Source organism: Saccopteryx leptura, chromosome 4, assembly GCF_036850995.1.
Source record: "Saccopteryx leptura isolate mSacLep1 chromosome 4, mSacLep1_pri_phased_curated, whole genome shotgun sequence".
In the NCBI taxonomy this organism is placed as follows: domain Eukaryota; kingdom Metazoa; phylum Chordata; class Mammalia; order Chiroptera; family Emballonuridae; genus Saccopteryx; species Saccopteryx leptura.
Genome location: NC_089506.1, coordinates 215,046,220 through 215,058,804, shown reverse-complemented (window position 1 = coordinate 215,058,804; position 12,585 = coordinate 215,046,220). Strand labels below are relative to the sequence as shown.

Sequence of the window (12,585 nt, the reverse complement as noted above, 5' to 3'; positions counted from 1 at the left end):
CTCAGCAGTAGGTCCCTGAGGGCACCTCTACCGTGACTGTTAGAGGTGCCAAAGATGATCCATGTTCTGGGCCCCAGGGACTTGGGAACACGCTGAGGCTGCCATGTGTCCCAGGGCAAATCAGTAAGTGAGTGAACATGAGCCATGGCCATCATCCAGCATGGTGCTAACTCCTCCAGTGCATACCAGACCCTACCTGGGGGCTCCAGCCCCCCTCTCATTCCTCTACCCACCGGGCAGGCACAGGCTGGCCCAGCCCCTGCCCCTGTCCTGGCCAGGACTGTGTGTGTATGCTGAGGGGATGAGACAGGCCTACTGGGCACCATGACACTGCCTCTGCTTACCTGGAGCCCACTGTCCATTCTGCCATGACACCCCCAGCACACACATACCAGCATTAATGGAGGTGATAGGCAGGGGCTGCGGGCAAGCCAGGCAGAGTTTAATGGCCAAGATGAGCTCTGGCTGGGGGCAGAGGGAATGGCAGTGGGTCCCCATACCACCCTGCACCAGGACCAGCTGAGGAAAGAAGGCTGTTCCCTAGGACCCCACTGGTGATAGAAGTACCCAGAGAGTCTCCACCACCCATTCTGCAGGTGAAGGGACTGAGGCAAGGGCTTCAGGACTCGAGGCAACATGGGGGGACCAAGTCCCCAGTTGGGGTCCCTGTCACTGCCAGGAGACAGGCCACTCCCCTGGGCCCAAGTTCACCACAACATGTGGGGTTGGTCCCAATGAGCAGGTTATCATCCACCTGCCCCACACCCTACTTGGGTGGAAAATGGGACAGGCTCTAGGCACAATGTACCAGCTGTGAGGAGGCAGATGTGCCTAGAGAGCCTTGGGCAGAAAGCACAGGGGCACGGGGCACTGGCACTGATACCCGGCCTTGCCCGGTCCTGGGTGGTGGGCGCACCTGACTCGCACTTCCATGCACTGGCCACCGGGTGCAGTTGCTACTGTACTGATCCCTCCACCCGGCCCCAGGCAGCAAGCTGAGGGCCGGCTGGTGCTCCCTGCACAGACCCCTCCTGGAAGCCCAGAAATGTACCCAGGCTGTGCCCCTTGCGTGCTGAGTTCCTCTGGAGGTGCTGCTAACTCTCCTCTCACCCAAATTTCTGGAAGAAAAACCCAGCCATAGCCCTGGCTTGATAGCTCAGTTGGTTAGAGCGTCATCCCAAAGCGCAGAGGTTGTGGGTTCGATCCCTGGTCAGGCACATACAGAAACAGATCTATGTTCCTGTCTCTCTGTCTCTCTCCCCTTTCCTCTCTCTATAAAAATTTAAAAACAACAACAAAAACAGCCATAATAGCTGCCACCATGGCTGGTGCTGAGATCACCCTCCCCGGCCTCCTCCTCCTTTTCCCAGAATCCAGAGTCCTAGCCCCCTCCTTCCTCTCAGGGAAGGTCACCTGAACTTCACTGGCCTGTTTGCTCGATGTGCTTCGAGCGAGCTTCCTGACCATAACCTTCCTTCCCCGGGACGATGGCAACAGCCTCCAAACAGCCCATCTCCGGTGGTGACAGCTGTGGCCTCTCCTCAGAGGGATCAGCCAGTGAGGGGCAGGGAAACACAAAGCTGTTCCTGGGACCAAGGGGCCGAGGCCTGGCATCACCTCTGTCTCAAGGTGACCTGTGCCCTCTGCCCTCTCTGGGAAGTGCCTGTGCTGAGGGGGCCTGGGCCTGGCTGAACGTGTCCTGGATCGGGTTTGTGTGCAGAAGGAGCAGGTCTCCTGGCCTCCACTCCCCACAGGGCTGCCGGCCTGATGGCTGCTCAAGCTGTCCCTCGGCCCGGGGCTGCCTACATGGTCAGCCGCTCAGCCAGGCCAGGCAGGCAGAGAGGAGAAGGCTGGCACGCTGTGCCACCCACAGCCGCCCTTCCTGCCCTGTGGACTTGACGGGGAGAAATGGAGCTGCCCCAAGTTGCATCAGGGGAGGTAGCACTGGGGCAGGAGAGAGACCAAACTGGGCACTCACCCTCAGATCAGTGTCCTCACCCTGGTGCCCCCAGAACCAGGACACGGGGGGGGTCTTCTTCCTTGTGAACGCCTGTTGTGGTTGAACGGGGAGAACTGTGCCAGTAACAGCCGTGGCCTGTCACCCTCCTGCACAGACTGGGAAATTGAAGCCTGGCTCACAAGACATGCTAGACTCTGGGTCCAGTTCTCTCCAGTTCTCTTTTCCTCACTCAAGGTGAGACACCGAGAAGCACCCTAAGGGTGTTCCTTCCTTCCCCAACACACTCCTGCCCCTCAGACTGGGCTGGGGATACCCAGGAAGCCTGAAGCTGAGTCTGCAGGGAGAACCAAGTGGGCACCCTTTCATAGGGCACCCTGTGCCTCCACGGGGCCAGCCTGCGACAGCACTCAGCCCTCCGGCTGCAGAACCCGTCCCCTGACAGAAATGACACCATCACGCATCTCTGGGTTAAGATACCTCCCCCTGAATGAGGCAGATTTACTGGGAGAAACATGGCCTTGCCCTGTCCTGGCATGTCTGTATCTATGTCCAGAATGGAACTGGCTGGCCCAGTGAGTTTCCACAAGGACCCAGCTGAAAAGCAAAGGGACCCCAGACTGTTAAGAATTGATAGCGCAGGGAGCAATGTGGAACCTGGTATTACCCTTGGTGGGGCTGGGAGCAGCTCTGGCCATGAGGACATTGGGAGGTGGGGTGTCGTGGTGGGTCTGTGATGCCCAAGCCTTTCCTTGGCCTCAGCCCCCACCCACCCCAGGTCCTCCTATAGTGGAGAGGAGTCCTGCAGATGGGAAGGAAGATGGAGGGCTGGCTGTGCAATCTTCCTGTGGCACCTGCCGGGGAAGTGAGGAGTCTGGGCTGCAAGTGGGGGAGGCAGTAATGCTTCCAGGAAGGGGGGAGTGAGTGAATGGGTCAGTGGGCAGGGCACGGGTTTGGGGGTGTAAATCCATTCAGCCTCCTGTTTGGAGAACAGGAAACAGCACTGGAGGCAAGGCTTGGCCAGGCAGAGCTGACCAGAAAGGGATTCTTGCTCCACTGTCTGCACTGGGCTATGCCCCTGAGCTCTGGGCTCCAACTCTCTCAGGACTGGGCTCTGTCCCTTCCTAGGCTGGGCTGCAGCTCTCTCCAGGCTGGCTCTGTCCCCCTGTCGCACCCCCTGTCCCGGGGCTTGGCCCCCAGGCCCTGGCTCAGGCGGGCAGCTGTCAGGGGCCAGAGCCCTGCCCTGACGGATGAGTGCTGACGGCCCCTTTCCATGTGCCCTCGGCCGCTGACACCCCATCACACCGCTGCGGGGACCCCGGGAGACCTGGCCGCCTCTGCACGCACCCCCGCGGCAGCCTGCAGGCGACGGGGGGCGGGGACGGTGCCAGGCGCCCCGCATTCGTTTGCACACCTGCGCCTCCACTCTTGGCTCCTCCGCCACGCTGCCGGTCCCTGGTGGTGCCATTGGTGTCACCGGCCACCGCTCTACACAGGAGTTACCGGCGCTACGGAGAGAGCTGAGCAGGTAAGTCCTGGGCGCGACAGGATGGTGAGTGCGCACGAGGAGGTGACTGTGGGCAGAGGGAGGTGGAGAGACGGGGCTGGGAGGGGGGGTCACCTGGCGTGGCCAAGGGGAGACTGCAACCTGCGGTCGTTCATCCCCTCCCCCCGCTAGCCCGTGTCGGAGGTCGCAGCGCCCCCCGGAGCCCGGCGCCGCGGCGCACGCGCGGCCGCTCCTGCCGCCAACTTCGGTGGGTGCGAGTCAGCGTCTGTGGGACGCGGTCGGTGGCGGAGGCTTCGGGGACTCGCTGCCAAGTGAGTGACTGCAGACCGCGCGGGGGCCCGTTCCCAGCACCTGACCTCAGTTTCCCCTGCGGAAGCCCGTGTGGCTGCCTCGAGAGCCTGAGCCGGTTTCTCGCGGTCTGGGGTCGCGGCCCGGGGAAGGGGCGGGCACCGGCTGGGGCGGGGGCGAGAAGTTTCTTTCTGCATGATCCTCTGGGCGACGCGCAGACTTCGCGGGGCACCGCAGGCTCTGTTTCGGCCGGGGGCGCAGGTAGGGCGGCGCGGACATCAGCGCATCCAGCGAAGTTCGGGCCGCGTGGGGCCGGGCTGGGCGCGAGGGCTGCGGGGGCGGTGGGACTCGGGGAGTATCCCAGCGCGTTCCAGGCAACCCCAGCCCTACGTCCCCCACTTCATTGCGTTTAGTCTCCGTGCACTGGGCTCATCTGGGCGAAGCAGCCAGGTCCCTGTAGGAGGGCGGTCTCCAGGGTGAGGCTGGGGAGTACAAGGAGAAGGGAGTTGGGGTGTCATCCTCGTCCAAGGACGAGCCTGGTCATCCCCTCTACACCACACCCTATGGTGTACCCACCAAGTCCCAAAGGGGCCAGCGGGATGGGTGAGCTGTAATCCCTCCGTAGCTAGTGGTTGCTCCGGGCACCTGGTGTCCCTTCTCGGACCCTGGGGTGGGCCTCCTGCTCCTGGCCTGACACCAGTACTCCCTCAGGAAAGTGGGGTCCCGATGTCTGGACTAGCACAGTGTGGGTGCAGGCCCCTCTGGAAACATGCACTCAGTCACGGGTTGGGACACGTGTGCAAATGAATGTGCTTTTGGGTGTATGGGTGTGCATGCTGGTGTATGGGGGTGTTTTCTGTTTGTGCACAAGCATGCCAAGTGGGCGTCAGGCATCCTCTGGGTCCCTATGGAGTCAGCAGGTGCTGAGATAGATCCTGAACAGTCGCCCCCCCCCCCAGGCTGCCATCTGAGTCCTGAGGCCTAGGATGAGAACCCCTAGTCCGGGGGCTGGGCTGGGAGGTGAGGTGGGCTGTGGCACCAGGCAGCACAGCTGTGTGGCTCCCAGGGCTGGGTGATCGATGGCCCCAGCACAGCCGCCTCTGTCTCCCTAGCGCACATGCCCATTTGTCATCGGCATCTTAGGGGGGGCTAAGGGCTGGCATGGAGCCTGCCTTTGCACCCACCACCAAGTCTAGGGGGTCTGCAGCCCCTCCTCCCACACCCTGCACTCCCTTGGAGCACCATCCCTTCCCAGATGTGAACATCCACAAACCAGTCAGATAGTCTCTACCTGCCCTGTCTTCCACGTCCTGTCACTGACCGTGCTGACACCCCTCTCAAGGACCTCTTTCGATGGACAGCCCGCTCCGCCCCTCTGGCTGTGCCCATAATGAGGGTGCCCACCCAGTGTTTGAGGGCAGCAGACATGACTGCCTGCCATGTGCAGAGCCTGAAGGCCAGCAAGGAGGACAACCTGCTCTCAGTGGCTGCCCAGCTGCTCCAGCTCCCCCACACCCCCTTAACCCACTGGCTAGCCCTGAGCCCTGGGGAACAGGATGAGTGTGTCCGTCCATATCCATGAGAATGACTGTGACCATATGTGTCCTCGGGTGTGTAGTGTGTCTGTACGTACATGCACCTTTTGCTTGAATGTGTCTGAGTGCCTGCTCACACCCTGCCTGTGCTGTGAGTGCATTCACATGCAGTTACCGTGTCCACTTTGAATGTGGTGAGTGTGCCCCGGCCTGTGTGCGTGTGCCCCGGCCCCATGCATTCTGGTGGTCCGCTCTGTTCCGGGTCAGCCCAGCCGTGCAGAGGTTGTCCCTGCAGGCACTGAGTGAGGCTCATCTAGAGCCCCATACGCCTGTGTGCACACGCTCTCCTTGTGCCCCACGCAGGCACACACGGGGTGGTGGACAGCCCAGGTGGCGGCCCAGATGGAGTGCAAGAGCGGCTTCTGAGTGAACATGCAGGGCATGGGGAGAGGAAGGTCTTGGCCGAGCTTGGCCACTGCAGGCTTGGCTGCTGACCTGCCCGAAGCCACCCAGATGGAGCCAGGCTGAGCAGGTGGCTGTGCTGTGGGGCCATGCTGTGACGTCCACGCCCCCCCAGCCTGGCCTCGCCCCGTGTGAGGCTGACCCCCTCAGAGATTTCCAGTCCCCAGCAGGAGCACACACTCACGCGTACACGGAGGCTTAGAGCCTTCTGCGGGTTTCTCATCTCAGTGGCTTTTATCTCGGCTTCCTGGCACGGGCAGGGGGTCTTTGGGAGGGAGTAAGACAAGGAAGAGCTGATGTCCCCCGGAATGGGCCCGGTCATACTTGGCTTCTTTCAGTCACTCACCAACTGCCCTCCGAGTGGACAGAAACAGACTTAAATGGAATCAGCCGGCCCAGGATGGCTGGGGGCTAGCCAGGCCTGGGGCAGAGATAGAATACAGGATGCCTAGTTAAGCTTCAATTTCAGGTAAACAACAAATACTTTTTAATACGTTCCAAATTTTGGCCAAATTATACTGATACTAAAAAAGTGTTTGTCGTTTATCTGAGTCAGATGTAATCAGGCATCCTGCGTCTTTGCCAGCTAAACCTCGTAACCCTCGAAGTGTGCATGGAGAGGAATAAAGGGTGAGGAGGGGAGGGCATTCCAGGCCAGGGGGCTGCATGTGCAAAGGCCAGGGAGGCCCAGGTTGCAGGGTGGAGCCTGTGCCATGCCCAGCTTCTGGCCCTGGAGCTCTGGGAGCTGACAGAGGCACTGAACGAGGTCCCCTTTGTCTGCAGGTGGCCATGGCGCCGTGGCCTGCCCGCTAGCAGGCAGCCATGTCCCGAGAGGTGGCCGGTTCATGCCGCCTGGGCTCCGGCGCACGGGCACGGGCACGGAAGCCCAAGAAGCCACACTATATCCCGCGTCCCTGGGGCAAGCCCTACAATTACAAGTGCTTCCAGTGCCCGTTCACCTGCCTGGAGAAATCACACCTGTACAACCATATGAAGTACAGTCTCTGCAAGGATTCCCTCTCGCTGTTGCTCGACTCCCCCGACTGGGCATGCCGCCGTGCCCCTGCCACGTCCCGGCCCCTTGAGCCCACCACGGACTGCCCCTCTGACCCCGCAGACCCTGACAGGCGTTCCCGAGGGGCTCAAGTCCCAGATACTCCCGCCACACCCGACCTTGTTGTCACTGACGTTCTCTCCCTGCACCGCCGTGTCGGGGGCCCCAAGCCAGAGGCTGAGGGGTCCCCAGGGACGCCACCCCCTGTGGCCAAGGATGCCCAGAAGGGTGTGGGCCTTGGTGGGCTCCTGGCTGAGTCGTGGAAGCCGGGGCTGGGCAGGGGCCCCAGGAGCATGGTGATGGTAGACCCAGGTTCCGTGGGCCCTGAGAGCAGTGTTCCCTGTTACCCTCCGCCCACCTCCAGTGACTTCCCTGAGGCCCAAAGCCTCCAGCTGTCTCTGCTGGGAGTTAACTACCCTCTTGCCCCCAGCCTTTTCTCCTACCTGGGGCCCTCCCTAGCCACTGCAGCCCATATGCCCTTCCTGGGCTCGGCTAGCCCCCTGCTTCCCCCAGCCTCCGCCTTCCCTGCCCTGCAGCCCCCTGAGCGCCCCACCCCTGTGCCCCGGCTGTACTACCCTCTGCTCCTGGAGCATAGCCTGGGGCTACAGGCAAGCAAGCCTGCCGCTGCCAAGCCCCCTGTCCCTCCCAAGGGGTCCCCTGGGACTCTGGCCCCCAGGCTTCTGAAACTGCCCGTACCTGGGCTGAGTGGGCCCTGGCCCTGTGGCGCCTCCAGGGACCCAGGGCAGGAGGGAGGGCTGGAGCTGGCTGCCCAGAGTGACCCCAAGAGGAAGCTGCCCCTAGGAAGCAGGCTGGAGCCCCCGAAGGCCCCTTCCAGCATGGCCAACTTTGGTTCCCAGAACAGGTAGGTGTCAGAGTTCCCCAGTCATGGGCAGGGGTGAGGTTGGGGGAGGAGGCCTGGGCCCCTGTCCTGAGATCAGTGTCCAGGAATACGGCCTTCAGGCTACAGAGGGGATACTGAGACCAGAAGGCCAGCCTTTCTGTCCTGGGGTTCCAAGTCTCTCTAGGCAGGAAGACAGACTGTACAGGGGGCGGGGTGGGGGTGAGGCAGAGGCTGAGGGTGCTGGGGGCGGGTAGAGCACAGCCTTCTGACCGGCTCCTACTCCCTAGCCTGCGGACTGGTCCCTCCATGATTCTCTGGCCCGAGGACAAGGAGCCAGGCGACTCCAAGACCCTGAGCCCTCTTTCCTCACTGCGCCAGCAGCCATCGGGCCTGGTGCTGGGGGGCCCTGGGCATGTGTGTGAGGACCTGACACAGGCCCTCAGCGACTACGCGAGGGTGGAGCAGCGCCTGGGGCAGCTGGCACCTGCCAGGGGCCTGGCCCCACGGCCTCTGCGGGAGCAGCTGGGCAAGATCCGCAGAGAGCTCCTCACCATCCACCAGGTGCTGGAGCAGGCTGTGCGGCCCCCGGATGCACCCCTTGACCTCTCTGTGAAACGGGTGCCCTCCAAGGTCCCCGAGGTATCCTCAGGGGCCTGGGGGCAACCAGAGCTGGGGTCCATACTGGCCCGGGGACCCCCTGAGTCACCCAGAGTGCTGGGCTCCACAGCGGCCGAGCCTTTCTCGGGCCATACCACCAAGTGTGAGGCTGACTCCAGTGTCCCACCACCCGCTCTGCCCCTTCCGGCCCCAGATGACCCTGTTCTTCCTGGCAGTGGCTGGGGCCCCCGGGGCAGGGCTGGGGGCTCCTGGCCCTCGGAGGCTGTCTCTGGTCTGCAGAGCTCCCCCGGTACCAAGGTCTGACCACAGCTCCTGCTGCCACCTCTGTCTGTCACAGAGGCCCTTACCCAATCCCATGCCCATCACCTGGCCCCTGCCTGCCTCAGCCTCCCGCGGGCGAGGCCCGGAGCCTGCCCAGCATGCCCATGGATAAACCCCACCCACCATGGCCGTGGCCTGTCTCTGGAGCCACACAGGGACAGCAGCAAGTCACGGCTTTTTCTTGATCACAGTTGTGGACATTAAAATAGAAACCACCTTCACACACTCTGTCTGAGCCTCCTCCTTCCCCTGCTGCTCCACTGTCGCCACTGGAGCACCTTCCCCCTGCGGAAATGTACCCGGCCTGGGCCGCCGGGGTGGGCAGTGCCCCGGGCCTCCCTGCCATTGTCCACCTTTGGATGTTGCCCTGCCTCCTGTAGACTGAGCGCTCGCCGGGAGTGCAGAGTCTGGGGACAGAGTGGGGGCTCTCCATCGGAGGGATCAGAGCAAGGAGAGGCAGGTGCCTGTGGCCTGGGGTTTGGTGAGACCTGTCTCAGCACGGTGGTGTGCAGGGCCCCCGGGGCATGCTGCCAAGCCCCCGTGTCTGGCGGGGCAGCCCTGATGTCAGATTCAAATGGGAGGCTGCTCCCACTGGGGTTAAAAGGTACCCCCCACATTCTGTGGCCCAGGACTGCTTGCCCAGCATGGCCTCCACTGGGCCCCTGCCAGCCCCTGCAGCCATGATAGGCATCGGGTGGCCTTCACAGCTCGCTGCCTCCCTCCTAGCACAGCCCAGCCAGACTTGGCCTTTCCCACAGGCAGGGGTGGGGGGCAGGTAGGGAGGGGTTCCCAGGGGACCTATGGACCCAGCTAATCACTTCTCTCCCCAGGAGTTGACCACACCTCTCTGCCCACTCAGGAATGGCCCTGGGGAAGGCAGTTCCTGCCTGTGCCTGGCTCCCCAGGCTGGACCAGCCGGGCTGGGGCCAGTCGCAGCAGGACCTGTGGCCGCCCCATTAACTGCACCGGGCAGCAGATAGCATCGGCCACCCTCCCCACCAAGGGGCGTTAAGAGCCAGTGTCCAGAGAGGAGGGTGCAGGCCAGCTAAGTGGGGAGACCTGTGAGCAGCAGACAGGCTGAGTCTCCACCTTTCAGGGGCTTCCTAGAGGAGCTGCAGGGGTCTGAGAGCTGAGTTAGGAAGTGTCCAGAGAACCCCCAGATCCTGAGCCTTCCGCCTCCCATCGGCACCAGAAGGTGTCATGTCTGCTGGCCCCTGATTTCTCTTCATCCACAGGGAAGATGTGAACTTGGCCCCGTTGGGGGAGGTCACCCAGGTTTCACAGGTGCAGATGGGATCACAGCGACAGGATCCAGCCTGTCCAGTCTGGGGGTGGGGGACAACAGGGACTCCTGGAGACCCTCCACCCTGGACTCTGGTCTTGCTTGCGGATGGCGGGTGAGGCCACCTCATCTGCTGACAGCTGCTCAGAGCCTTCTGAAGAGTGAGCTCATGACAGACATGGCAAAGAAGTGTGGGATGTGGACAGCGGAGGGGGCCTCCCCGGGGAGGGGTTGGCTGTGCTGACCAGGAGTGGCATCCAGCCAAGCAGGGGCAGCAGGAAGAATGTCCCAGAAGCCAGTGCAAAGGCCCCAAGGCGTGAATGTAGCAGCCCTGGGGAGTCTCTGGGGCTTAGCAGCGGAGTGTCAGAACACGATAGGGTGGCAGTGGCTTCTCCTGCCCCCTCCTCCTTTGCCCAAGGTGAGGCGGCCCCTCCCACTCCCTCAGGATCTAGTTTCCAACAGTAGAGGCTGCTGCGGGGGCAGGGCCCAAGGCCAGCTCCAGATAGGAGGCCCTTCCCACGGGCTGCCCTGGGTGAGGGCAGGTGGACAGGCATAGAGCAGGACTCCTGCCTCATCCCTCAGGGGCTGGAGGTCTCCAGAGACTGTGTGGGGGCAGTGGGTGAGGTCTCGGGTTGCACCCAAGAAGGGTCACTTTCCCTGCCTTAAGGAAGGAAGGGTTTCCTGGGCAGATGAGTTTGAGAAATGCTGCTGCTCATCTGGCACTTGCACCCTCACTTTGAGACGTCTCAATGGCCGAGAGAGCTCATTCAGGCTTCAGAGCAAAACCCACGGCAACCGTCCTGGGTCCATGTCTGCCAGATGTGGTCCCAGGATTGTATTCCAGGGACCACATCTGGGAAAACAGGACCTAGAAACACACCTGGCTGCTGGGTTTGTGGGCTGAGCCAGGCTCAGGACCTGGTGGAACTGAGTTTGAATCCAGCTCCCCCGCCCCCTACTCCTGTGCCTCAGTTGCCTCATCTGTAAAACAGGAGAATACCAGTACTGCCTGAAAGGGCACAGGGGAACAGAGGGCGCTGCTGCTTGGCACACCGTGAGGAGGGCATCCTCTCTCTTGCAGCCCCAAACTTGGCCTAACCACAGTAACTTGCTTCACAGAGGCTGAGCTGACACGCCCACCCTCTGGCTTCCTGCCCTGCTCTCCTGGGCCTCCCCCACCAGCTGGCCAGCTGCTTCCCATGGACTTCACCGCACTCCGGCCTGGCCTGGAGACTACTCACTCCTGAATGCTCAGGCAGCTCCTGGTGCCTGCAGGGCCTGGAGGGGGGCTCTGGGGTCTGCATTGCTCCCCAGTGGCCTGCTCTTTCTGACAGGTGGGGCTACCCCCTGCATCTATGTGCTAGACCTTGAGGGACTCTGTCTGCTACCTGCCCTGCTGAGGGCCAGGGGTTGGGGCTTTTTGTCAGAGGATGTGGCTGTGAAAGCTGTTGGGCTCACTGTGGTCAGTGACCTTGTCAATGGGGCTGTTTACACACTCCAGCACACTTTCCAAGCCCCCAAGGCTACTGTGTGACAGTGGGCACCTTCCTGGTCCCTCCGGGCTGGCTGTGGATGCCCTCGGCTACTTCCTGGGAGCAGACTCTGTGCCTGGGGCTGTACACAACTTCTCAGGGCCTCGCCGTGTCGCTGCTGCCCCCTCCCTCCATTCGGGGTCTGGACGGCCCCTGCTGGTGGGCCTGGGGCACACTGGGACTCTGCTGTGAGCAAGGAGTTCGGGGATGTTCAGTGCTTGGCAGTGCCCACCAGCCCCTGGGCTCCCTGGGAGGCCTGATGGGGCATGCCTTTGGCAGCCTGGTGGGTGTGTGCACTGACTCAGAGGGTAATGTTACTGTGGTAGACAAGCAGCAGCACGAGGCTGACCCTCTCTGGGCCCAGCTGGGGCACCCATATGCTTGGTGTTTGACGGGCTGAGGTGGCCCTTGGGCATGGCCTATGTGTCCCAGGGGAAGCTTGTGGTGGTGAATGCAGGGGATGGCCACCTCAAGATGAACCAGTATCACCTGACCATGTGGTGGTACACTGAATAGAGAGTCAGACTGGGACATGGAGGACCCAGGTTCAAAACCCCAAGGTTGCGAGCTTGAGCGTGGGCTTATCTGGCTTGAGCACAGGCTCACCAGCTTATGCGTGGGACCCCTGGCTTGAGCGTGGGATCATAAACATGACTCCATGGTCGCTGGCTTGAGCCCAAAGGTCGCTGGTTTGAAGCCCAAGGTTGCTGGCTTGCGAAAGGGGTCACTGGCTCTGCTGTAGTCCTCCTCCCCCGTCAAGGCACATATGAGAAAGCAATCACTGAACAACTAAGGAGCCGCAATGCATCTCATCTCTTTCCCTTCCTATTTGTCCCTCTCTCTGACTCTCTGTCTCTGTAAAAAAAAAAAAAAAAAAAAAAAAAAAAAAAAAAAAAAAAAAAAAAGATGAACCAGTACCACTCATAGTTGGCCTGACCAGGTGGGCTCAGATGACACCAGTCCCCTCACTGGTGGGTTCAGCCCCTAAGTCCTCAGAGCACCATGAGAAGAACATTGAAGAACATTCAGGGTGGTGGAGTCCTCCAGGGCTGCTAGCCATGCCTTCCTGATCCTGCCATTTGCTGAGCACCTAGTGTACCAGGCCCTGGGCTGGCCTCCTGTCTTCCTCTTGGAAAGAATTCAGACTTTGTCAGCAGCCACAAAACAGCTGCCTCCCAGCCTCCTAAG

General features: G+C 61.7%; 2 protein-coding genes across 5 annotated transcripts; both read left to right on the top strand.

Annotated features, from left to right (window-relative positions):
* The first annotated feature begins 2,778 nt into the window (after positions 1 to 2,778).
* Positions 2,779 to 8,793, top strand: PRR35 (proline rich 35). 4 transcript variants are annotated; one of them, XM_066380011.1, is made up of 4 exons: positions 2,779 to 3,485; positions 3,636 to 3,775; positions 6,533 to 7,665; positions 7,932 to 8,793. In XM_066380011.1, exons 3-4 carry the CDS (start codon positions 6,572 to 6,574, stop codon positions 8,563 to 8,565), a joined length of 1,728 nt encoding a protein of 575 aa, XP_066236108.1. In that variant the 5' UTR covers positions 2,779 to 3,485; positions 3,636 to 3,775; positions 6,533 to 6,571; the 3' UTR covers positions 8,566 to 8,793. The 4 variants fall into 4 exon arrangements, with proteins under 4 accessions (XP_066236108.1, XP_066236111.1, XP_066236110.1 ...); XM_066380014.1 differs by lacking the exon at positions 3,636 to 3,775; XM_066380013.1 differs by lacking the exons at positions 2,779 to 3,485; positions 3,636 to 3,775 and adding an exon at positions 3,936 to 4,013.
* A 1,180-nt stretch (positions 8,794 to 9,973) lies between these two features.
* On the top strand, positions 9,974 to 11,913 carry NHLRC4 (NHL repeat containing 4). The gene is given in 5 exon segments (XM_066383668.1): positions 9,974 to 9,980; positions 11,367 to 11,556; positions 11,558 to 11,607; positions 11,610 to 11,746; positions 11,749 to 11,913. Coding segments are annotated over 5 exon segments (549 nt in total).
* Positions 11,914 to 12,585: the final 672 nt, after the last annotated feature.